Genomic DNA, 23,483 nt, shown 5'->3' on the forward strand with positions numbered 1-23,483 from the left:
CTGACATCTTAGGCTTACAACAAGACAGAAATCTTTGGATTTAGTATAACAGGGATCTTTGTTTACAGGATAACAGGAATCTTTGGTTTCCAGTGTTACAGGAATCTTTGGTATCAATGTTACAGGAATCGTTGTTTCCAATATTTCTAAAATCTATGGTTTACATTTTTAGAGGAATCTTTGGTTTACAGTATTACAGGAATATCCAGTTATAATTATACAGATATATTTAGATTATAGCACTACTGTAATCTTTTAGTTACAGTATTATCTTTGGTGTACTGTATTACTGGAATGTAATGGGTGCGTTCACAGTATACCTGCAATCAATGTTTACCTGTGCAGCTGTTGCCATCACTCCCTTTAGTGTACCCCACGGGACAAGAACATGTGAAGCTGCCATCATTATTCTGACACGTGGCAGGTGCCACACAGGTATCTGTATCTAATGTGCATTCATCTTTGTCTAAAAAAGGCATCAAATAAAATTAAATTGAAATCAACATTAACCCAGTTTGGTAAAACCTATTTCAAAATGAATTGAGAGAGTTTTAATGAATATATTGGCTGACAATTTCTATTTTATTGTTAAATGATATATTAATCGGGGGGTGGGGGTCATACTTTTATGTTTTCAATCAAAACAATATCATAATCTGACATTTCTGTCTTACCTGCACAGATAAAATCGCTGAGTTTGTTAAATCCGGTCTTACAATCACATCGGAACGCCCCAGGAGTGTTAACACACGTGCTGCTAGAGTCTACACAAGTGTCCACGTTAGTAGCACACTCATCAATGTCTACAATATAAAATGAAATATGCAAATTATAAGCAAAATTTGACAAACTCACCTGTTATGCGCAGTGTTTAAAACAATCTATGAACCAATTCAAATGCCTTTTTACTAGCATGATTTGAACAAGAAATAGTTAATATACATGTATCACATGATACAACGGAATTGATAATCATGATCACAAATTATATCAACTAAGCCCACCTATACAGTATTTTGAGGCGTTTAACGCGTAACCAGACGGACAACCACAATACACCTGACCATTAGACACTGCGCATGACGCAGTTTCACTTCCGCCATCGCAAGTATTCTTCTCCTCGGTTGAGCATTCATTTTCCGCTGTAAAAATACATATAATTGCTTTTCAAAATTGATTAATTTCAGCATCTAAGTAAAGAATAAACATTTTTTTTCATCTGTAAATATAAGATATTGCATGCTGGCAATTAATCCATTTCTGGATTTTAAAAATAAAAGTATTTCGAGCTGTAAATCGTAAGGAACTGCGTACTGTAAATTAACTGACTACAGTAACTTAGTAAGATGAGATTATCTGGTTCTTTCTGTTGATTGGTCACACTTACGTAGGCAGCTGACAAGGTCTGTTGTGTTCAATTTGTATCCAGTATTGCAAGCACATGTATACGTTCCGATCCCGTCCACGCATCTCTGGGCACAGTTGTTGGTACCAGCGCACTCATTTATTTCTGTGATACAGAAAAGGTTACTTTTATGCAACTATAATGATATACCCCATAACACGTCATGAGCCCCCTTTGATGCAATGAATTATACAAATATCTTTACCCTGAAAATGTCTTTTATGGGGATTCAAAATTCATTAAAACAACCAGAACCCCCCCCCCCCCCCCCCCAGAAATTATGACACACATTTTGCATTTTATAAACAAACTTAAGCCTGAATCAACATCGTTTGATTTCTTAATTAAGCTTACCCTCACACGTGTTTGATTGCGTATTTTTGCTGTAACCATAGTTACAAACACAATCATAACTTCCGACCGAGTTTTGGCAGCGAGAATTGGCTGGGCATGGATTAGAGGAGTTGGTACATTCGTCAACATCTGCAAATTAACAACAGACAGTCAGTTAGGACCAAGATACTGTGGAATCATTAGATTTCGTGGTGGCTCAATTTTCGTGGAATTCGTGGGTACCTCTCATCCACGAATTAACATCCCCCACGAATTAATAAATTAGAGCTATAATGTCATATTCCTCTTGTATGTATATGAAAATTCACGAAATTACGTCCCTACTGCATTCGGATTGGTTATGCTTTGTTTGATATATATTTCATGGTCTCTGTCAGATACCCACCTGTACAGGTGTAAGTGGTCTCCCGTTGGTAGCCGGTCTTGCAGGGACAAGAGTATCCCCCCACGCTGTTCAGACAGGTGGTCGTGACGTCATTACACTTGTCTGCGTTAGTTGTACACTCGTCTTTATCTGTAATTAGTCGACAAGAACCGTTGAAATCGTAGAATGTATAGCATGTCAGTTAGTCAGTGTAAGTTTACATTTGACGTATCTAAACATCACATGGTCATCTTTTTCTTTGTAACATTTTAAATACTTTGAGTTTGCAATGTGATGTTACATTAATTACACTAAGGTAGAGATCCCGCTATCAAGCGTTTTAAGAGCGTATACAACAGTTAATTTTGTATGGAGTGTTAAATATCTTACCCCCCCCCCCCCCCTTCCCCGATCATTTTACAAAAGATATGAATATTTATGAAAAATACGCTCATAAACTCACTTCATTCATTGGTAATAACTTAATGTATTTATTTAATCAGTTATTAATCCATTTATTTATCATGTATTTACCCCTGGTACTGTATTTACCCGTGGTTCTGTATTTACCCCTGGTTCTGTATTTACCCCTGGTTCTGTATTTACCCCTGGTTCTGTATTGACCTGTGGTTCTGTATTTACCCGTGGTTCTGTATTTACCCGTGGTTCTGTATTTACCCGTGGCTCTGTATTTACCCCTGGTACTGTATTTACCCGTGGTTCTGTATTTACCCCTGGTACTGTATTACCCGTGGTTCTGTATTTACCCCTGGTTCTGTATTTACCCATGGTTCTGTATTTACCCCTGGTACTGTATTTACCCGTGGTTCTGTATTTACCTGCTGTTCTGTATTTTAAATAACCCCTGGTTCTGTATTTACCCGTGGTTCTGTATTTACCTGTGGTTCTGCATTTACCCGTGGTTCTGTGTTTACCCATGGTTCTGTATTTACCCGTGGTTCTGTATTCATCTTTGATTCTGTTTTACCAGCAGTTCTATTTTACCTTGTAGTTTTGTATTTACCTGTGCACGTTTTGCCGTCCGCCCCCAGCACGTATCCCTCGGCACAAGAACAAGTAAATCCGAATTCTATGTTGGTGCAGTTATGAGAACATGGAGGGGGAGAGTTCTTAACACACTCGTCCTTGTCTTTAAAGAGAAAGTAAGTAAACTTAAAGATCACAGAATTGTAGCATACTGGACAGCTACTGGTAACTAACCAGACGGGTTGATTTGCGATTTACTGGACTTGGATTAACAAAAGATGACGTTATATAAATGATTTGAATAACAAGAAGGTCAGCTCAGAGTACATGTAAGGTCATTTTGTAAATTGGTTAGAATAATGCAGGGTAAACAACTTTACTGGGATGGAGAGAGATGCTTCCTTCTTTTGTTGTTACAGTACCGATCAGACCCAACCTAACAGAAAGTAAACCCCAACTAAACCCTGGGTTTACTTTCTGGGTTGACTTCGGACTTTCTAGAGTGGACCCAGAGTAAACCCAAAGTAAACCCCGAGTGGACCCAAATTTTCGAAAAGTTAACCCAGAGTAAACTCCAAGTAAACCCCAAAAATAAACGCGGGGTTTAGTTGGGGTTTAGTCTGGTGTTAAGTTGGTTATGAACGGTACTGTAGGTGTCAACTTTTGATTCTTTATTCAACATACCAGTAAATAATATAACTTTTTCATTAATTACCTGTACAGGAGATCCCATCCCCCTCTAAATGAGTCGGACACGATCCGCACTTGAAGCCCGCGGGGGTGGTGCTGAGATCACGTGCCAGGACGTCCGTGCAGTCCACCCCGGGCCAGCACGGGTTGTCGGCGCACCCATCCTCGTCCCTCTCACAGAATGGCCCAGTATATCCGGTCACACAGACGCAGGGGACCAGCAGGAACTGGTCACTGCTACTCACACTGAAGTCACAGCCCCCGCCGTTCTACAAAGATATATTAAACAATGAAACACTCATCACCTACAACGACTGAAATACAACTCAACTAAAGAGTGCATGGTTAAGGTGCGGTAATACTAGAAATGTTACTTGAATACATGATACAGGTACAAGTCACATCGCCATACAAAATATAACAGAGTGCTTGTCAATAAGTAGTTTTCTAAAACATAGGCCTTGATTTAAATATTAGTTATAATAGTGAAGTAAATCATTAAATCTACTCACCTGGCATTTACAATATTCAATCTTGGGCGTCCATAGAGACTGCGCCTTCCCGTCTGACACAGTGACCTGGATCTTGGCCGTCTCAAGGTCAGCGATGTTTGTCCATGTTAAATTGCGAGTGTCGTTGGTGACAACGAGACCGGAAGGGGCGTCATCGTTTATCAGGAAGAAGATGATGTCCCCGGCGTTTTTGTCGGTAGCCGTTAGCTGTAGTGTGTATGTCGCCCCAACCGACACCTCTATAGTCACATTCCCATTGGCGATTTCCGGTGGGTAGTTCGCTGAAATTTAAAAAATTCTTAATATCATATCTTACAAATGTTAGGGTTAGGGTTAGGGTTAATTCAGGACATTTGCAAACCCCAGAATTCCGGTAAATCAACGTCTTGATTATGACCTGATAAAACTTTAAATGTTAAATCATTTTAATGAACAAAATAGAAAAACAGTACCATTTGAATACCCTCATTTCAATTGTAGCATACAGGATGTATTACTATAAATTGTAATATCTGGTACATTCCTCAGGAGAAACAAATTACAATATATTGAACTATGTAAAGGCATCTACTGTACTCTATGCTTTTCTTTTTGAAAGTCTCAACTCATACGTAAACTATAGAATTTTCCAAAATTTTGTAAAATCAATTGAGAGAATCTGCTTACATATAGTCTTATTTTATATTTTGTTGATGTTATTTCTGTTTGTTTTAATTGATGTAAAACTGATATATTGAATAAATCTATAAAGAATTAAATTATGTTGAGTTTGAATTCATTTGAAATAGCTTTCATCTTTACTTCTTTATTTTTTGTAAACCCCCTGTCACATACTCAATTGTTTTCTATTTGAAATCCGGAAGTTATCCGTCTTTGGTTTTGTCTTTTATGTGTATGTCAATAAATTAGAAACTAACATGGCTGCCTCCATTGTATTCAACATGGTGTCAGAATAAATCTACAAAATTCGCCCATCATTAGAGGCCATCGGCAGAAAAATACAATCTTAAAAATTGTTAACATACCGCTGCCACCTTTCAAAGACGAAAAATGGAAGGAATAGCAGGAGCTAGCCCGAAGATGGACTGGAATGCACCCGACCTAGTTACACAGTGGAAGTCATTCAAACAACATTGCCAGTTTTGGTTTGCAGGCCCCCTTATAAAAGCATCGGAAGCCCAGAAATGCAACTACGTGATGATCTGGATAGGAGACAAAGGTAGGGACATTTACTCTACATGGGATCTCTCGGAGGAAGATAGCAAGAAACTAGACGTACTGTATACGAACTTTGAGAAACACGTCAAACCCAAATCAAACAAAATCTATTCCCGATACAAGTTTCTAAGCAGGGTTCAAAAAGATTCGGACACTTTTGAGGAGTATTTGACAGAACTTAAGTTATTAGTGAAAGACTGTGAATACAAAGATGCGGATGACATGATAAGAGACGCCATTGTGTTTGGAACTAAAGACCACAAAGTCAGGGCTAAGTGTATCGACGAGGGTTCAGATTTGACACTTGACAAGGCAATTAATTTTGCAAGAACTCAGGACATATCAAAGGCACAGTTGAAAACAATGAATGGTGAAGATAATTCAATAAATGCTGTAGCTACCAAGCAAAAACAAACCCCTTCTCAGTATGCTCACGGAAACTCTGGAAAATTCAACAGGGGAACATCTGAAAAATCAAAATATCCATGCCGAAACTGTGGTGGCGTACACGAACCGAGACAATGTCCTGCCTATGGAAAACTCTGCACAAAATGTAACAAAAAGCATCACTTTCCCTCAGTATGTTTGTCATCAACTACATACAAGGAATTCAAGCCTATGAAACCGAAGCCACATAAACTCCACACACTCCACGTGGATGACAACACCAACTCTGAAAGTGAATCAGAACTATTTATCGATACCATAGAAGAAGTAAACTCTCTGACTATGGATGAATGGAAAGAGACAATCCTTGTGAACAATGTACCTGTAAAATTTCAGTTGGACACAGGTGCTAAGTGCAATGTTATGTCTTTGGCAACATTGAAAGCCACATGCAGTGAACCTAAAATCCGGAGAAAAGATGTCCCACTCAAGTCATATTCTGGACATCTCATTAAACCTATGGGCATCACCTCCCTTACATGCCGCCACAGAGATCAAGACTTTCAGGTTGACTTTTATATAGTCAGAGAGGATGTACAAGCTATTCTAGGAGCAAAAACTTGTCAAGAAATGAAGATGGTGCAACGCATTTACAGCTTGACTCCTAGTGCATTACCGGAAGACATAGTAAATAGCAACATGTATGAAAATTTGTTCAAAGGCCTTGGATGCTTGCCTGGCATGCACACTATAGGTGTAGACAAAACAGTCACTCCAGTAGTACATCCACCAAGAAAGATACCTATTGCAATCAAGGACAAAGTCAAGACAGAGTTGGATCGAATGACCGAGATGGGAGTTATTGTGAAACAGGAAGAACCTACAGAATGGGTTAACTCGATGGTCACAGTCATTAAACCGAATGGCAAAATTAGAATTTGTATTGACCCAAGAGACTTAAATAAAACAATTTGTCGTGAACACTATCCTCTTAAAACAGTGGAGGAAGTTATTTCACAGATGCCAAATGCCAAAATATTCACCAAACTGGATGCCACTAGTGGATTCTGGCAACTTAGACTGGATGAGAATAGCTCAAAATTATGCACGTTTAACACTCCATTTGGACGCTTTAGATTTACACGCTTACCTTTCGGCATCAAATCGGCTCCAGAAGTGTTCCAGAAAGTGATCTCGCAAATGGTCTTGGATATCGAGGGAGCAGAAGCCATTATTGATGACATCCTGGTGTGGGGATCCAATCAGGAAGAGCATGACGCAAGATTGAAGAGAGTGTTAGAGAGAGCAATGGAGTACAATCTCAAACTCAGTGCAGAAAAATGTGAATTTAGAAAATCGGAAGTCACATATGTTGGCCATAGACTCACAAGCAAAGGAGTCAAACCTGATCCAGAAAAAATCAGAGCTGTATCCAACATGGTAAAACCGACATGCTTGAAAGATCTACAAACATTTATGGGATTCATCCAATATCTCAGCAAATTCATGCCTCACTTGTCTACAGTCAGTGCACCCCTAAGAACACTGCTGGAGAAGAACACAGCATGGCACTGGGATGAAGAGAAGGAAACAAGCTTCCTTAAACTCAATGATATGGCTACAAATGCACCTATTCTTCAGTATTATGACCCGAGCAAACCTCTTACACTTAGTGTTGATGCTAGCTCAAAAGGACTAGGCGCAGTACTTATCCAAAATCAGAGACCAGTTGCTTACGCATCAAGAGCACTTACGCCAACTCAACAGAGGTACTCTCAAATAGAGAAAGAGACCCTTGCAATTGTGTATGGTTGCAACAAATTTCATGAATATGTTTATGGACGTGAAGTACTCATAGAGACTGACCACAAACCATTGCAGTCAATTTTCCACAAACCTCTTCACAAAACACCTCCAAGACTTCAACGACTCCTACTTGCACTAGAAAAATATGACCTTGAAGTCAAGTACAAACCTGGTAAGGAGATGGTCTTAGCAGACCATCTGAGCAGATCATACCTACCTGAAACCAAAGAAATACTAGTTCCTGATATCAATGTCAATGAGATCCACCTCATTTCTCATTTACCAATTTCACAAGAGATGTACGAGAAGTTCCAGAAAGAAACCGCAAATGATGAACACCTACAGGAACTACAAGACGCCATATTGGATGGATGGCCTGAAGAAAAAAGCAATGTTTCCTATAACTTGCGACCTTATTGGACCTTCAGAGATGAGCTATCTGTCATGGACGGACTTCTCTACAAGTCAAGCAAACTCATTGTACCCAGAGCACTACAGAACTCAATGCTGGACAAGATTCATGAATCGCATCTTGGGATAGTCAAGTGCAAAGCACGTGCCCGTGAAGTTCTCTTTTGGATTGGCATGTCAACAGATGTCGAGAACCGAGTTAGGTCATGTGGACTATGTGCACAACATCAAAACATCAATGCAAAGGAACCAATGCTAATGCCAGAGATACCAGATCGGCCCTGGTCGAAACTAGCTGCAGACCTATTTGAACACGAGAAACACCATTACCTACTAGTCGTTGATTACTTTTCCAAATGGCCCGAAGTAATAAAACTAGAAAACCTGTCAAGCAAAACAACTGTCAACTGCTTAAAAGAGCTGCTTTCAAAATACGGACTCATCGATGAAATGATTACCGACAATGGACCCCAGTTTTCCTCTGCGGATTTCAAAGACTTTTCGTCTGAGTTCGAATTTAAACATGTAACCAGCAGTCCACACTACGCTCAATCAAATGGCCAGGCAGAACGAACTGTACAAACAGTCAAAAGGATCATCATGAAATCTAAAGACCTGTTCAAGGCACTCTTGGACTACCGAAACACACCGCTAGACATCGGATTATCACCAGCACAACTTTTTCTCAACCGCCGACTTAAAACATCACTTCCAACCTCTGCGCCCTTGCTAAAACCTCTTGGATTAGATGCCAAAGAAATCGCAGCCAAATTAAAATCTCGCCAACTGAATAATAAAATCCAATTTGACAAACATGCAGGACCTGGATTGGAACCGCTTAAGGCAGGAGACGCAGTATTTCTGTACACAGAGGGAAAATGGAAACCTGGTCAAGTCATTGAACAGCATGCATCACCTAGATCCTACGTTGTTCAGTCGTCAGATGGAAGGAAATTGCGTAGGAACCGAAGACACCTTCGCGCAACCAACTACCGTGCTGAGAATGCACCGCGAAATGATGGCATGCGAAATTGTGTGAATCCTGAAGATTTGCGTGATAGCATTCAGTAACAGGACCGTTTGGACCACAGTAATGAAAAAGATGCAAACATCACTGCTGAACCAAACAACGCACCTGTTCCAGTTCAACCCCAAACCACGCGCTCAGGCAGGACCGTCAGACCACCAGCAAAATTCAGTGACTATATTGAATGACTTATTGTGTTGCGTTAAATAGCTATTACATTGAAAAATTAACAAAAACAATTAAAAACTGTAATTTAGAGTTTAGAAATTATGTATTTTGTTTTTGCATGAAAATCAAGTCTTGCGTAATCTCTAGTCAATTTTTCATTACAAATGCATAATATTTTGCTTTTGATGGAAAGAGAGGGATGTCACATACTCAATTGTTTTCTATTTGAAATCCGGAAGTTATCCGTCTTTGGTTTTGTCTTTTATGTGTATGTCAATAAATTAGAAACTAACATGGCTGCCTCCATTGTATTTAACACCCCCCTCCTCCAAGAATTTCGTTCTGATTAAGATATCTAAACTTTTCGCAATTATATGAAAATAAAATACTGATTAAGTAAAAACAAAACAATAAATAATTACCAAGCGTTGACTTGGTTTCATCTAGAGCGGCCTTGGTATCTGAGGTCGCCGACGCTAAATCCGCGTTGTCTGTCACCTTGAAGTCAAAGTAGCACTCCCGCCGCAGTGTGGGGTTATCGTCCGTGGTTGCCCCGTTGTTACATGTACTGATTGCCGTGGTTCTTTTAGAGTCGTCGGTGAACATCGCAGTTAAATTAGGATTGAAAAATACAGGCTGATAATCTGCATCAACATGGCTTCCCCAATTATCGTTATCACCCGTCGTCTTTCCATCATAAGTAAATAACGAGGTAGCCTCTGAATTCTGCCCTGTTAAAAGAGAATGAAACATTTTTGGAGAAGAATTAATTAACTTCTTGAATTTATTTGCTTGAATTGTCCTCTGGCTGACGTATGCATGATTTATGCACGGAGTGACAAGAATGTACGCGATCAGTTATGATCATTTTAATTGTATGATAGCGTATTTCAGGTCCTTCCCGACACCTAAGAATCCTTCCCTCAGTTTCCCATATCCTTTCTGACCATGGACCAGCTTCTAGGACTTATGCCTTTATCGTGAATAATTCATGGCCGATATCGATTGGCCCCTTCACACTCGTAAGGAAATATCAGCAGTTGATTTGTTGTTTACGCATTAACAACATGTTTTGAATTATGACATGATCATCGTTTTTATAGCTCTAAATCACAAAGGGTGTAGCTACAATAATGTAACTAGCCCTCTCTCTCTTTTTTTTTTTTGAGATCTCGAGAAAACGTCCGATAAAAAAACCCGGAGAGAGTTATTACAGCTACAAATTGTGTCGCTCTCTTAATTACCCCGAGTGTTTTCTTTCTCGTTGCTAAGTATGAAATAAATCAAAAGGTGCTCGTATGAAAGTTCACGAGACTTCCCCGAGATTTGTTCAGTTCATGTGAAAATTCGAGTGGAAGTATAAGTGTTTGTATGATATTCTGAAAATACATAAGTACTTGTCGTTTTACATATCGTGTCCTTCTTTGATTTATGTTAAAATACGAAAATCTATTTTTTCATCATCTAACTGTATTTAAATTAAACGATGATATTCATAACAGAGTTATCGTTCGTGCTCAACCACTCTACACGTGGTTGAAAATAATGTTTTACGGTGCCACCGTTGGGGCGAGCACAGCAAGTGATCAAACAATGAATTATGATAAATCAATAAAAATAAAATTAACAACGTAAATTAATTTGATTGCAAAATAAAATAAAACATACCTATCTTTCAGTAAATATTGATTTTTCATAGTTTATAAGATTTGTTATAATTAACTTATTTATAAGTAAAACAATAGTTTAATCTCAGATACAGTGTTGTTGAATAATAAAGATTTTAATATAAATGTTCATTGCACTGTATCTCTTCTTTTAAAATGATTGTAACGTTGGTTTATCCCCTTTTTTGCCGTAGACTTTTTTTTTCTTAAACTTACATGGAAAAATTGAATCATTTTAGAGCATCCTGACCCCATGTTAAAAAATAATATTTAATTCTTTTTTCAATTAACACATAGAAAATCGACTTATCATGGATTTGCCCCCTCCACCTTTTATAAAAAAAATTAATTAATATTTTTTTTTTGAGTTAACGCTTAAAAATATTTGCTTATCATATTAAAAGAACATGGAATTGCCCCCCCCCCCCCCCTTTGGGACTTGGAGCATGTAATAAATGGAAGTGAAAATAAAGAAACCATTGAACTGCTTAAGACCTGAAGGATTAGAATTTTCATGGTTTTTTTTTTGCCTGTAAAATTTTTTGGGATGAGGCTGCCATCCACCCACCTACCCCAATTTTTTTAAAAAAAAGGCGATGCTACGTGTACGTTCCAGGAAATTGCCGTAATTATAGTGATTAAAATAAATGTGAGCATTCATCCGAATAAGTGCAAGTTACAACTGTTTATAGTATCTGAAGAAATGTCCTCATTCTTCATCTTTGCAAGATTTTGATAGGATTTTGGTAATTTCACCAGATTTACAATACCTTCTATTAGAGTAATTTCCCCTAATTGTGGCGTCAAAGTTCACGGTTAAGACTAGTGTCGTCTGACTCTTTAATTAAAACTCCCCTAAGATAATCAAAGTACTAAAGTACTGACGGGAGTTGATTCTATCGATTATTATTTATTTTGAAATCAATTTATCTGACATGGCAATTAGTTTCTTGTCTACATTTGAATTACGCACTTTTTTATTATATGAATTTTAGACTTTTCCGATAAGAATTTCGAGAAACCCTATATGAATCATGTTGTGTAATATTTAAAGATAGATTTCAAACTTTGTATCGGTAATCGAAACAATTCTAAAAATCTTATGGATCCAGGCACTATTGATATCGAACTCTAGTCTACTCTCGTTCAACCAGACGCTCGGCTGTCTCCGTTAATTTCTGACCAGCAAGAGAGCCTTTCTGCTTGTCGGAGATTTACGGAGACAGTCGAGCGTTCGTATGAACGACGCTATATTAAACTCTGGCGTAGGAATACATGAGACTATAGAAATATCTTAGTTGTTCGTATTATATAAAATCTGACTATTTTCAAAGTGTTTATTGATAAGTTTCCTTGAAAAACAATGCTTCAGCATACATTACTTTGAATTTTTCTATTATTTTCAAGAGCTAAGTCTTGTCAGCGGTGATGATATGTGCTTAGGTCCAAACACTCTTTCACTTTCGGTTTGTCAGAGTAACTGCATAGGAGAGTTGATTAAAATCAACTCCCCAAAAAGTACCCAAACTACACTGTTTTATTTACTTAAAAAGCATGATGTTCTTAAAATCACACATCTTATATGCTTCTCAAATGTTTTACTTTGATTATCGCGAGAACGTGAGATTGGAAACCATTGGTACTATGAATTGTGGGTCAAAATTTACTGACGCCGAAAAAATCTATCGGATCAATGTGATAACCATTGTGACGTCACTCGATTATTTTTGTTTGAGACTGAGAGTGTACTGAGGTGAAATGTAGAGGTAACAGAGACTGTATGTTGTATACATCTTTATTGTTTTTATAGCGAGCTCTAAGAACCAGTGTGCGCGGGAAAAAGAACGAGCGTAACCTACAGTTCATCAAACAAAATTTTTTTGTCCCATAATGCTCTTTAATGTTTTCATCCGTGGTGCTATGCCAAAAATGGCCGACTTTTAACTCGTAATATACGGTGTCTTAAAGTTTGAAGACACGTTTTAAGTACCGCATATCCTGTAGAGACTCAAAAGATTTGTTTCATGCTTCCATACCTTCGTATTGAGTCGAGATACGTAAACAAAGACGAACAAAGTCATGGATGACGTCACAGTGCACTCGCACAATATTTCCCGCGAAAAATTTAGAGGTGAATCAAACATCTGTAATGCGTGTACTATAGACTGCGATACCTGCCTCATTGACATATGATTTGTTTTCAATTTTTTATATAGAGATTATATAAATATATACTAGCAAGAACCATACTTAAGTGCTATATTGATCCATTTGTAAGCTAATTGTGCATGCATGTACAGTAGGCAGTTAAGAATATGAGTAGAAAGGAAATAAACAATAGGGCATTTTGAACTAAATTAAAAGGAATAAAATGAAAAAATAAAGTTAAAAAATTAAAAAAAAATTCTCTCTCTCTCTCTCTCTCTCTCTCTCTCTCTCTCTCTCTCTCTCTCTCTCTCTCTCTCTCTCTCTCTCTCTTGGGGTAGGGGGTTGCTCGACTGTATGTAAGTGCAACTAGTCCGAATTTTCTATTCACACGCGCCTTGCCGGTAGAGCTTTTTTCGCGCCGGCGAGCTGTGCTCGCTATAAACATTGGGTTGCTTAATAAAATCATAGCCATGTTTGAAGCTTGTGGTGTTCAATACCATGCTTTTAAAAAAAAAGTTATATATGATGTCCGTTTTAAAAAACAAACTTAGTATATTGAGCCATTTTCAAGGAACATTCTGCTTAAAATAGTATAGTCTGTTTTACTGCTGGTGCCAATATGTAAACGGTGTGACCGTTGGACCGAGCGCAGATTTAACACAAAACAGTTTGATTTTGGTAGAACAAAATTAATTTGAAACGCACACAGTAGGATCCGCCTGGTTGTCTACTCAAATCTTTAGCCAAAGTTTAACTAAATGTCGCGTGCTCAGACTACATTATGACGTCATGTTTCAGACGTAAAACGTACACGTTTTGTCTTCGGAAATAGCCGAAAAGAGTTACGTTATTCCGGACTTTTTTTAATTTCTTCTTTCTTTGTTAATCAATTTAATTCTTATAACTGCCTCGGTAATAAAATTGCATACTTGATTCAGTATCTAAGAGATCAGTTCCTTGGTGTTAATGTTTTTATTTTCCAACTGATAATTTGATAAGACATACATATAACTAGTCGTGTTTCTAGATTGAAGCACTGTTGAAACTAATCTGGTGTCCTCTTTAATTTCTTTTCATTCAAATTACCGTCTATTGAAACACTGGAACATTTTAATCGAGGTTAGGGACAATAAACATCGATAGGTACCAGTCAATCAATGATTGAACTAACTTTTTAAAAACAAAATGGCTGCCAATATGGCGGCGCCCAGGACTGGAAGAAATTTTTTTTGGCCTAAGTATCCCTGATTCAACTTTCATTTTTCACTGCGCTCGGTAATATGTTTTACGGTGTGACCGTTGGGGCGAGCGCAGAGTTAAGGAACCAAACAGCTCTCATCATTGTTATATGCAACGTTAACCCATGGACTTGCCCCAACCTAAAAACTTTGGCTTTGTCTCGAAAACTTTTATCACCGCAAGGAACCCGAAGTTATCAAACATTTATTCCAATTGTCCATTTTAGGCTAAACACTTAAACAAACTACCACTGAGCATAAATTAAATGTAAAACAGACTTTAAGTAAAGCCGTTTGATTTTTTTTTATAAAAAGAAAATCATGTTTTATCATTCCTTTACTTTTTGATAATGATCACTAAAATGCTTTTTTGAGTGTGTTATTTCCCATTTTGTTCCTTGTTGTTATTTTCCTCTGTATCATCAATTCGTTTATAATTTTCTTAATTTTTGTATGCTATATATGCGTTGTAGACTTTTTAAAAATAATTTTTTGTCACCTACCTCACGCATGCACATTACAATTGGATCAATATGACAGTAAATTAAGTATGGAACTTGCATGTGTATTTACTAAACAAAAAAATATGATCAAAGCAAAACTAATCAGCCGAAGAGTTACCATCAATACTGATACTGTGTACTTACTACACGTTACACCCAGTACATATACTGCTTGATCCACCTCTAAATTTATTGCGCGAGGTCACTGTGACGTCATACTTAACTTTCTTTTGCGCTCGACAGTTCTCGTAAATTGTCGGAAAAATTTGGGAAAGGAAATGACGTCATATGTCAGCAAAAGTTCAGTTAGGTACATTTCTTTTTTACGTAAGGATCTAGGATATGTGTTGTTTACTTTAGTGTTTTTAAAGGATTTTTGTTGTTATAAATTAAATAGATGTATACGATTAGGAGGTAAGATTTTCCTTAGAAACGCTTCCTGTTCCACCATGTTGCTATGCACCGCAAAGGATTATTGGGATATGTAGAACCAATTCACGTGGCCTCATAAAAATTTCTTTGAACAATGTGCAGATTTCAACTCGAATTTTCTCCGTTCGTACACGTTGTCTATAGAGCTCGCTATGCGAGCGGCGCTTCGCGCCGCCTCGCTGCATGCGTTCGCTATTACTATGTCAGGCGCGGATCGAAAATTCGCTACTAAACATGTTATTTGTTGCAAAAGCAGAAAAATATTTTTCTATTGTCACTTTTATTTCTAGAACTCATTTTACCCACCAATTAATAAAGATAAATTTTAAAACCAATAGACATGAAGATTTTATATTTGATTACAAGTACCTATACTAAAAAATAAACTATAAACACGTAGCACGATTTTTACTGCAAAGGGTTGACCTTTCGTACCGCGTGCATGTTGCACCATCACATGTCAGACACTTACCGGTGTATAGATTACAATGTCCCATCCACCTACTTTTCGTGTTATTTTACCCCCTGTTTGTAACTTGCAATTTCACTGTGTAAAGTCAACACAAGAGTCATAGCCGCAGGTTTCGCATTTTACTTCTGATTCTCATGTACCTAACATATGGGGCCTACATATTGCATATCAATTTCAACAAGAGACACCCTTCTAACTAATGATACGTATATATGGGTTCTAACACTTACAAACTTTTCCATAGTTGTAGATGGCCTCCTCGTTGGAGGTAGAGGGCGTCACACTTCCGTTGGGAGCTGTAAAGTCATCGGCAGGGTTATCATTAAAGTTGCCCAATAATCCTAAAATAAAAGTTACCACCTTTATTGTGACATTCATCGACCAACTTTCCGAGAAAAAGATGTTTAATTTCATGCTCTCATAGAAATCTTTTTTTTTTTTTATAATTTGCTTGAAGACTCTTGCTATAGTTGAAGATCTAAAATAAAAAACCATTTAAATGTCGGTTTAAAATATCATATATCTTAGAGTAAAATGAACTAAAAGTCGTACGCAAAATTTTCTTCGGATCAACCGCTTTTGACAATAATACTTTTATTTAAAATAGCTCAATTAGGTACGCGGAGAAATCCTTTTTAACATTAATTTTTTTTTTTAAAGCAATGTTTGTATTGAAACTCCCAGAACCTAAACATATACGGGATTTGTTTTCACCGTTATATTTTTAACCTAAATTTGTGACTTATTGATTTAAAAAAAAATAAACTACACAAGAAAAATATATTTATGATTATCTTAAGTCTTACTCTTACTGTATATTTCAGGTTTCAAGTTTTTCTATAAATTACAGAAACCAAACGCTCATTATTAACCCTACTACAATATTCTCCAACACTATCATATTGAAATGAACCGTACAAACGGCTTTACTACTGGTAAGGGAAGCTGATTAAATTTATATACAGTATCATTTTATCTTTCACCTGAACATAGCTTCACTTTGGATAATGCGTTCGTTCAAGCATTTGGCCGGCCATTTAATGTATATAATACTGTGGAATCATCAAAGTTCATGGTGGCTCAATTTTCGTGGCATTCGTGGGTAGCCTTCCCCCACGAATTTACATCCTCAACGATAACAAATTTAGAAATAGGTATCTTACTTACTAAAACTGAAAACTGACGCATCCACGAAATTGCATACCCACAACTAAACAAAAAACCCACAATCCACGAAAATTGGTCCCCGCGAAATTAAATGATTTCAAAGTATAGTGCATCTCTTGAACAAAAATTTACCTTGGAAGTTGCTCTTGTATAGCGCGGCCGATTCAATGACCAGCTGGAACATTTCGTTCTTGAGTTGAACACCTGCCGTCAGCCCATTACTGAAGATCATCTTCCAGGTGTCGACGGACGAGGCGTCCGTACTCTTACTGACGGACACCTTGGTCCAGTCCTGATCATTCGTCAGATCCAGGGAAGACTGCGATACTCCGTTCTTTAAGACCTCTTTAAAATAAAAAACCCACATAAAACAATGTTAATGTTATTTAAACGTAAATGTAGTATATTTGTATGTACATAATACCTAATGGAAGTGTTATGTGTTATATATACATGTACATCTGCAGTTTATTTCATTCCTGGAAAAAAACGGAGTTGTTTTCCTGTTATATAAACTGCTGATTGATGCTCTATGAATATAACATGAGGTAAATATTGAATTGTTTAAAGAGTTGATATACCTTTGCAGAAGTTTCAATCTAAAACTGAATACTTATAGGTACATGTTGCTACATTCTGAATTTAGGAAAGGCGTACAAGGAAAAACCAAGAAATAGATATGATGTTATATAGTTACAAGAGGCCCAATGGGCCACATCGCTCACCTGAGCAACACTGGCTTTATATGTGCGTTCAAAGGATATTGTGCCATGTGGCCCCTCGGTAGATTAACCAAAAATAAATATCCGAATTTTCACTTATTTTTGCATATACTTAATCTTTGACATATTTACCTTTATGGAATACCATTTTTACCGAAAATAAGATGATATGCAATATAAATAACTAAATTTTCAGTTGGTGTTCACGGTTAACTTCCAGTTTCCTTTATTTTATCCCCCCCAATTACTTTAAAAAACGATTAAAACACCTAAGAGCATAAAGGTACATTTTCTCCCTCCACTACTTACTAGTTATTGTATTTTAAAAAATCCTTTATGTGGAAAAAGAAAAGTGTACCTTAATGCACCAGAATGAATGCGCTCAATTCCTCAAATTAAAAACATTGAAAAATTTAATTGGCCTTCTCCATTAAAGACGATTGTTATTTCCAGGCATGAATTCATCTCGAATGACGTTTCATATCCTTACTCACTTGACTGAAGAATAAACTTAAATGAAAAATGTTGTCACATATGTTAAAGAGCTATAATTCAAATTAATGAATTGGCAGGCATGTCGCTCTATTTTACCAAGGCCCGTCCATTACTTTCATCTTTATTAAAAAACAACAAATATGTACAAACGAAGATGATTTTCCGTTGCAATAATTTTTTAAGAACACCGATAATACTTATATCCTCATAATAATAATATGTCAGGACTATGGAAACTGTTTGAAAGGCGTCGTTTTCATTTACTTGTGTTCGAAAAACTATCAAAAGCTTGTGCAGATTTTATGCAATTCATCGTTGAAGAAGGGGCACCAGAAAGTAGTTACAGCATATCATCCTTTTAGCAAGACATTTCTATTGATCAACCAAAATTTCAGCGTCAATCGTAGAATTATAAGCAAGATACATAGCTTAGTTAAAGTCATGTTTTTGTTCACATGAGTTTATTACATTCAACTTAATATTTTTTAACTTGGTATTTCCTATTCAGCATAGCTGCATTTAAAATATAAACAAACTAAAGCATGACCTCAGCTTTGTGTACAAACATATAGAATCATTGTGCGCAAAGCTCTGTATCTTGCTTATAACTCGAAGCTTATCTCTCAGGCTAGTAAAATGATAGGAATTTTAAACAATTAAAACAAGAGAAAACTGCACTAAAACAAAGAAAAAACTCAATTTATTTTTCATCATATATATACTTAAGTTATATATTTCTTGCAGCGAGAATAATCTCCGTTCAGATTGAAATTGCTGAGCATCTTAATAGAACATGTTGCATTACCCAACCATTACATGTACGTTGAGATCGTACCGAATTACACGCACCAACATAATTTGACCCCCTATGGTGGCCCCATCCTACCCCCTGAAATCATGGCTTGAACAAACTAGAATGAATCAACACTACATGTACCTGAGGATGCTTCCACACAAGTTACAGCTTTTCTGGCCAATTGGTTTTTGAGAAGATATTTTTAAAAGACTTTTCGCTATGTATTCCTGTGTAAAATTTGACCCACCCACTGTGGCCGCACCCTACCCCGGGATCATGGTTTGAAAAGATTTAAATCTACACTACCTGAGTATGCTTCCAAACAAGTTCTGGCCCACTGGTTTTTGATGAGAAGATTTTTCTCTATGCATTCCTTTGTAAAAATTTTGACCCCCCATTGTGGCCCCACCTTACCCCTGGGGATCATGATTTGAAAAAATTTGAATCTTCACTACACTACACAAGTTACAGCTTTTCTGGCTAACTGGCTTTTGAGAAGAAGATTTTTAATGATTTTTCTCCATACATATGCATCAACAAATTTGACCCCCCCATTGGGGCCCCACCGTACCCCCGGGGATCACGGTTTGGACAAGCTTGAATCTACACCTTTTTGAGGATGCTTCCACACAAGTTACAGCTTTTCTGGCCAATTGATTTTTGAGAAGAATATTTTTTAAAGATATTTCTCTGTATATTTCACCTCAGGTGAGCTAACAATTATTTATGTCTCTGCTACATGTACACACACTTAGTATTTCCATCAGTAAAATTAATCTCCGTTTAGACTGAATAGATTAGAGAAAATACTGACAACTAGCCTAAAACACAATGCAGTAATCAACTATTAAGCCAAAACCATACCGTATTACCTCAGAATTTGTATTTTAGTTGTTAAAGTACCGTACCTGTTATTGTATCTTATTTTCCGCAAGTAGCAGCCAGCTGTCTTATTTACCGATGTTTATGTTTGATTGATACGTAAAACTTACAAAATACAGGCGATAGGTCCCCTAAGTTACAAACCGTAATTCATGAACACGAAACGAAAATCAAAACAAGATAAAACCACCGTCACAGGTGAAAATGTCAACGCATTGGAATATTTAATCTCAGTTTACATCACAAAATCGGCATTAATGTATCTTGCCTATTTCAAATATTCCTTTCGCACGCAAACTGTTCCACAACAACCAAATTCATCTTTGTCAGATTGACCCATTCCTCATACGTTCAAAATGGCCGCTTCAAAGAGGGTTTTGAGATATGGAATATCGACGCCGACGTTATAAACTGATCGAAGCCCACCCCTTCAATTTTTTTTGCGTAATAACTCGAATTCGGAAAAAGAATAGCCCTTAATTTTTGCAATTTATATTTTCCTTTTCATAAGGATTATTTATGTTAAATTGCGTTGAATTTGACTAAGAAGTTCTTTAGAAGAAGATTTTTAAAAATGCACCCCCTTTTTCTACAGTTTCGAGGTTTTCTCCGCTTTGAATAAAGATATGTCTTTCATTTCTGCAATTTATATTTGCATTACCATAAGGATGCTTTGTGCTAAATTTGGTTAAAATTGGCCAAGCGGTTTTACAGAAGAAGTTCAAAATGTAAAAAGTTTACAGACGGACAGACGGACGGGCGGACAGACAGACGACGGACAAAATGCGATCAGAAAAGCTCACCTGATCTTTCAGCTCAGGTGAGCTAAAATATATTCTTATTTGCTATTCTTAGAATCTCGTTTTTTAATCATTACTCTTAATTAAACAATCCTTTTTACATAATGAAAAAGCAATCTGTATTTAACCGAACTATCATACATTAGCACTGTTATATGTTTACAGAAACGATGTACCCAAGTAAACCCACATAAAAAAAGAAAATGAAAAGTAAAATCAATGAAAAACACAATACCAAAAGTTGGATAAAATTTGAGAAATAATTATAATTTTCTAGCATTCGCAATTTAAACTTCTCGGGTCCTTCCGACAGGAAGATGATTCGGTTGTCGGAAACACCCAAAAAGTTGTGCACAGTTGATACATGTAGCAGGCAAAGATCAATTATAACAAACCTGCGCCATCTTTTGTGGTATTTAGTCGGATCTCCACTTTATCAGAACCGGTCTGCTTTCCGACAATTGAACTGATATAGGTGGCAGGTTGTTTCTTTCCATCCTTCATAAATGGCGTAAATCGACCTTGAACTTGCACGTCCGATGCGTTCAGAAGAATGAACTCTCCGTGCCCGTTAAAGGTGAAGGACAAACCGTCTAGGGTCGTCAGATGTGGGTCTCCGAGAGCTCCACCTAGCGGTCGATATAACAATATCATCACACATGTAAGAAACTTTATAAATTATTTCATCATCTCTTGTTTTATTTCGGTAAAAAAGTAGTTTGCGTGTGTAAAGAGAGAGAGAGAGAGAGACAGAGAGAGAGAGAGAGAGAGAGAGAGAGAGAGAGAGAGAGAGAGAGAGAGAGAGAGCTGAAAATTTTGTGTAATAAATCGACATGCGCGGGTCCAGAAAATATTCCGGGGTGGGGGGGGGGGGGGTTTCGAGGAACATTTTTGGAAATTTTATGCGCGAGTTTAATTAGGCCGTCTTTCCACTTTCCTTTCCTCGACCCCTTCCCTTTCTAGATTCGCGCATAATCGATTCATATAAGTAAGTTGGTCGATGTTATCAATTACAATGTAACAATAAAGTCAAATCCACATTTTGCACAAGTTGTTTCCTATTGCAGGGTCCACCTTAAGGTCAAAAGGGGAAAAATAACTTTCCCCTTCTTTTTGCCAACAAAATTGATATTTGGGTATCCTGTATTTAAATCTAATATACTCCTCATGTTTGGGTTGCCCCTGCCTTGAGCAATCAAACTACACAATGGAGACGGACTTAACGTCACTCGGCAAAGTACAAAGGTACAGGGGAAAATCTATAAAGTACAAATGTACAGGGGAAAATCTAGTATGGGTTTTCCCCCAAAGATGACGGCCAAGGAACAATAAATTTCTAAAGTGTGGGTTTTTCTATAGGATATATATTTCTAAATCATTAGAAGAATTCACGTTGGGATAACATGTTGCTGAGTTTCTCTACTTTACACCTCTAACACATGCATGATATTGGATACACACGTGCACATTTTGAACTGTACCTGCTCCGCTCGCGATAAAATCGTCGGATGTACACACTGGTCGGCGACTGAGGAAATTCTGGCACACGTCAGCTCTTGAGGCGTACCGGTTGCTAGCGTTACAGCACCATTCGTAGGCCTCGTGAACCTTCTCTTGGTCTTGTCCAGAGTGTCGCCTGCAAACGACAGATATAAACATGTAAAATTTTGCTGTCTTTATGATTTTTTTCTCGAAAAAGTTATACTTCTCCATGAAGTGACGTAACAGTGATTGCGTTACATCCGCTTAATGCGTCCAAACTATTTTCTAATTTCTAATCACTGTAATGTAATGAGTTTTAATGGCTTCATATAGACAAAAAAAAGGCCATAAGCTAAATACGAAACAAAACAAAACCAAAAAAAAAATCCTAAAATCAACGCAATCAAACTCACTTCAATGAGGTTATTCGATTGAGAGAACAATAATTACAATAAAAATTATAATTATTATAATTTTTTTATTAATATAACGCAAGAAAGCAGTAAAAAGTTTCTTTGTATTGAATATTCTTTGCTGTAACTAAAAACGATCTGGACAATCAAACATACCAAAATTGTCATGTGAAGTATTGAAAAAATTCAAAGATTACATTACATAAGATGACAACCAACAATTGGAAGTAAGCATTTTCTACTCACATGTACGTGTTGAAGCCATTGGCCAACACATGATCCAGAATCAGCCCTTTGTTTGCCTTGTCGAAGCAGCATCGCATCGTGCGTGGATCAGTAAATGTTGTAGATAGGGCGCTCCTCTTACCATAGCATTCTACACTAGAGGGAATTTCCGCCTTTGTGTACTGTACGAGCGAGTCCGTCTTCTGCAACAGGCTGGGAGGACATTGCGTCACTTCTGATGTCACCACAGGATTGCTGGTATCAGCGTCGTCAGATGTTATCCAGTTTAAGCATTGGATACCAGGATGTGAGATTGGAGAAGTCTCCGAGAGACGGTAGAAGGAACGGCCGATACTGCAGACAAATAAATTGGTCGGCGGGTAATTGACTTAAAAAATCGTTTTTTACCCGCTTAAAAAGATAACCCCTGGTCTTAACTTTTTGTGATCTAAGTGGATTTAAAAAAAGAATCTGACCTTGCTTATACTAGAGTTTTTTTTTTCAAAATGGCATGTTAAAAGCAGGAATAACATTTGAATATTTTTGATATAAATACTGTATCTTTAAAACATATCCCAATTTATCATTTTACCATTCTTTAACTTATGTTATTCATAATGAGAATTAAATACTATTGACGTACTAAGTTTAATTGTCAGACTAACCGTTTACTAATAACTATTGAGGAGGCTAGATAGACAACAAATTACCT

At 37.1% G+C, this 23,483-nt stretch overlaps 1 protein-coding gene across 2 annotated transcripts in view; it reads right to left on the reverse strand.

Moving 5' to 3' along the window:
- LOC128158922 (serine-rich adhesin for platelets-like) overlaps nucleotides 1-23,483 on the reverse strand; it is a 93,279-nt gene that overhangs the window by 27,002 nt on the left and 42,794 nt on the right. For both annotated transcript variants that reach the window (XM_052821912.1, XM_052821913.1), the window contains exons 13-27: nucleotides 22,793-23,125; nucleotides 22,133-22,287; nucleotides 21,047-21,280; nucleotides 17,089-17,301; nucleotides 16,020-16,130; nucleotides 9,752-10,060; nucleotides 4,313-4,593; nucleotides 3,826-4,069; nucleotides 3,148-3,273; nucleotides 2,145-2,273; nucleotides 1,760-1,888; nucleotides 1,388-1,510; nucleotides 1,005-1,142; nucleotides 675-803; nucleotides 338-466 (exon numbers count right to left, since the gene is read on the reverse strand). In XM_052821912.1, the coding sequence (XP_052677872.1) occupies nucleotides 338-466; nucleotides 675-803; nucleotides 1,005-1,142; nucleotides 1,388-1,510; nucleotides 1,760-1,888; nucleotides 2,145-2,273; nucleotides 3,148-3,273; nucleotides 3,826-4,069; nucleotides 4,313-4,593; nucleotides 9,752-10,060; nucleotides 16,020-16,130; nucleotides 17,089-17,301; nucleotides 21,047-21,280; nucleotides 22,133-22,287; nucleotides 22,793-23,125 (2,783 nt within the window). The remainder of the gene's footprint in view (nucleotides 1-337; nucleotides 467-674; nucleotides 804-1,004; nucleotides 1,143-1,387; nucleotides 1,511-1,759; nucleotides 1,889-2,144; nucleotides 2,274-3,147; nucleotides 3,274-3,825; nucleotides 4,070-4,312; nucleotides 4,594-9,751; nucleotides 10,061-16,019; nucleotides 16,131-17,088; nucleotides 17,302-21,046; nucleotides 21,281-22,132; nucleotides 22,288-22,792; nucleotides 23,126-23,483) is intronic.

This window comes from Crassostrea angulata, chromosome 8 (genome assembly GCF_025612915.1).
Source record: "Crassostrea angulata isolate pt1a10 chromosome 8, ASM2561291v2, whole genome shotgun sequence".
NCBI lineage: Eukaryota > Metazoa > Mollusca > Bivalvia > Ostreida > Ostreidae > Magallana > Magallana angulata.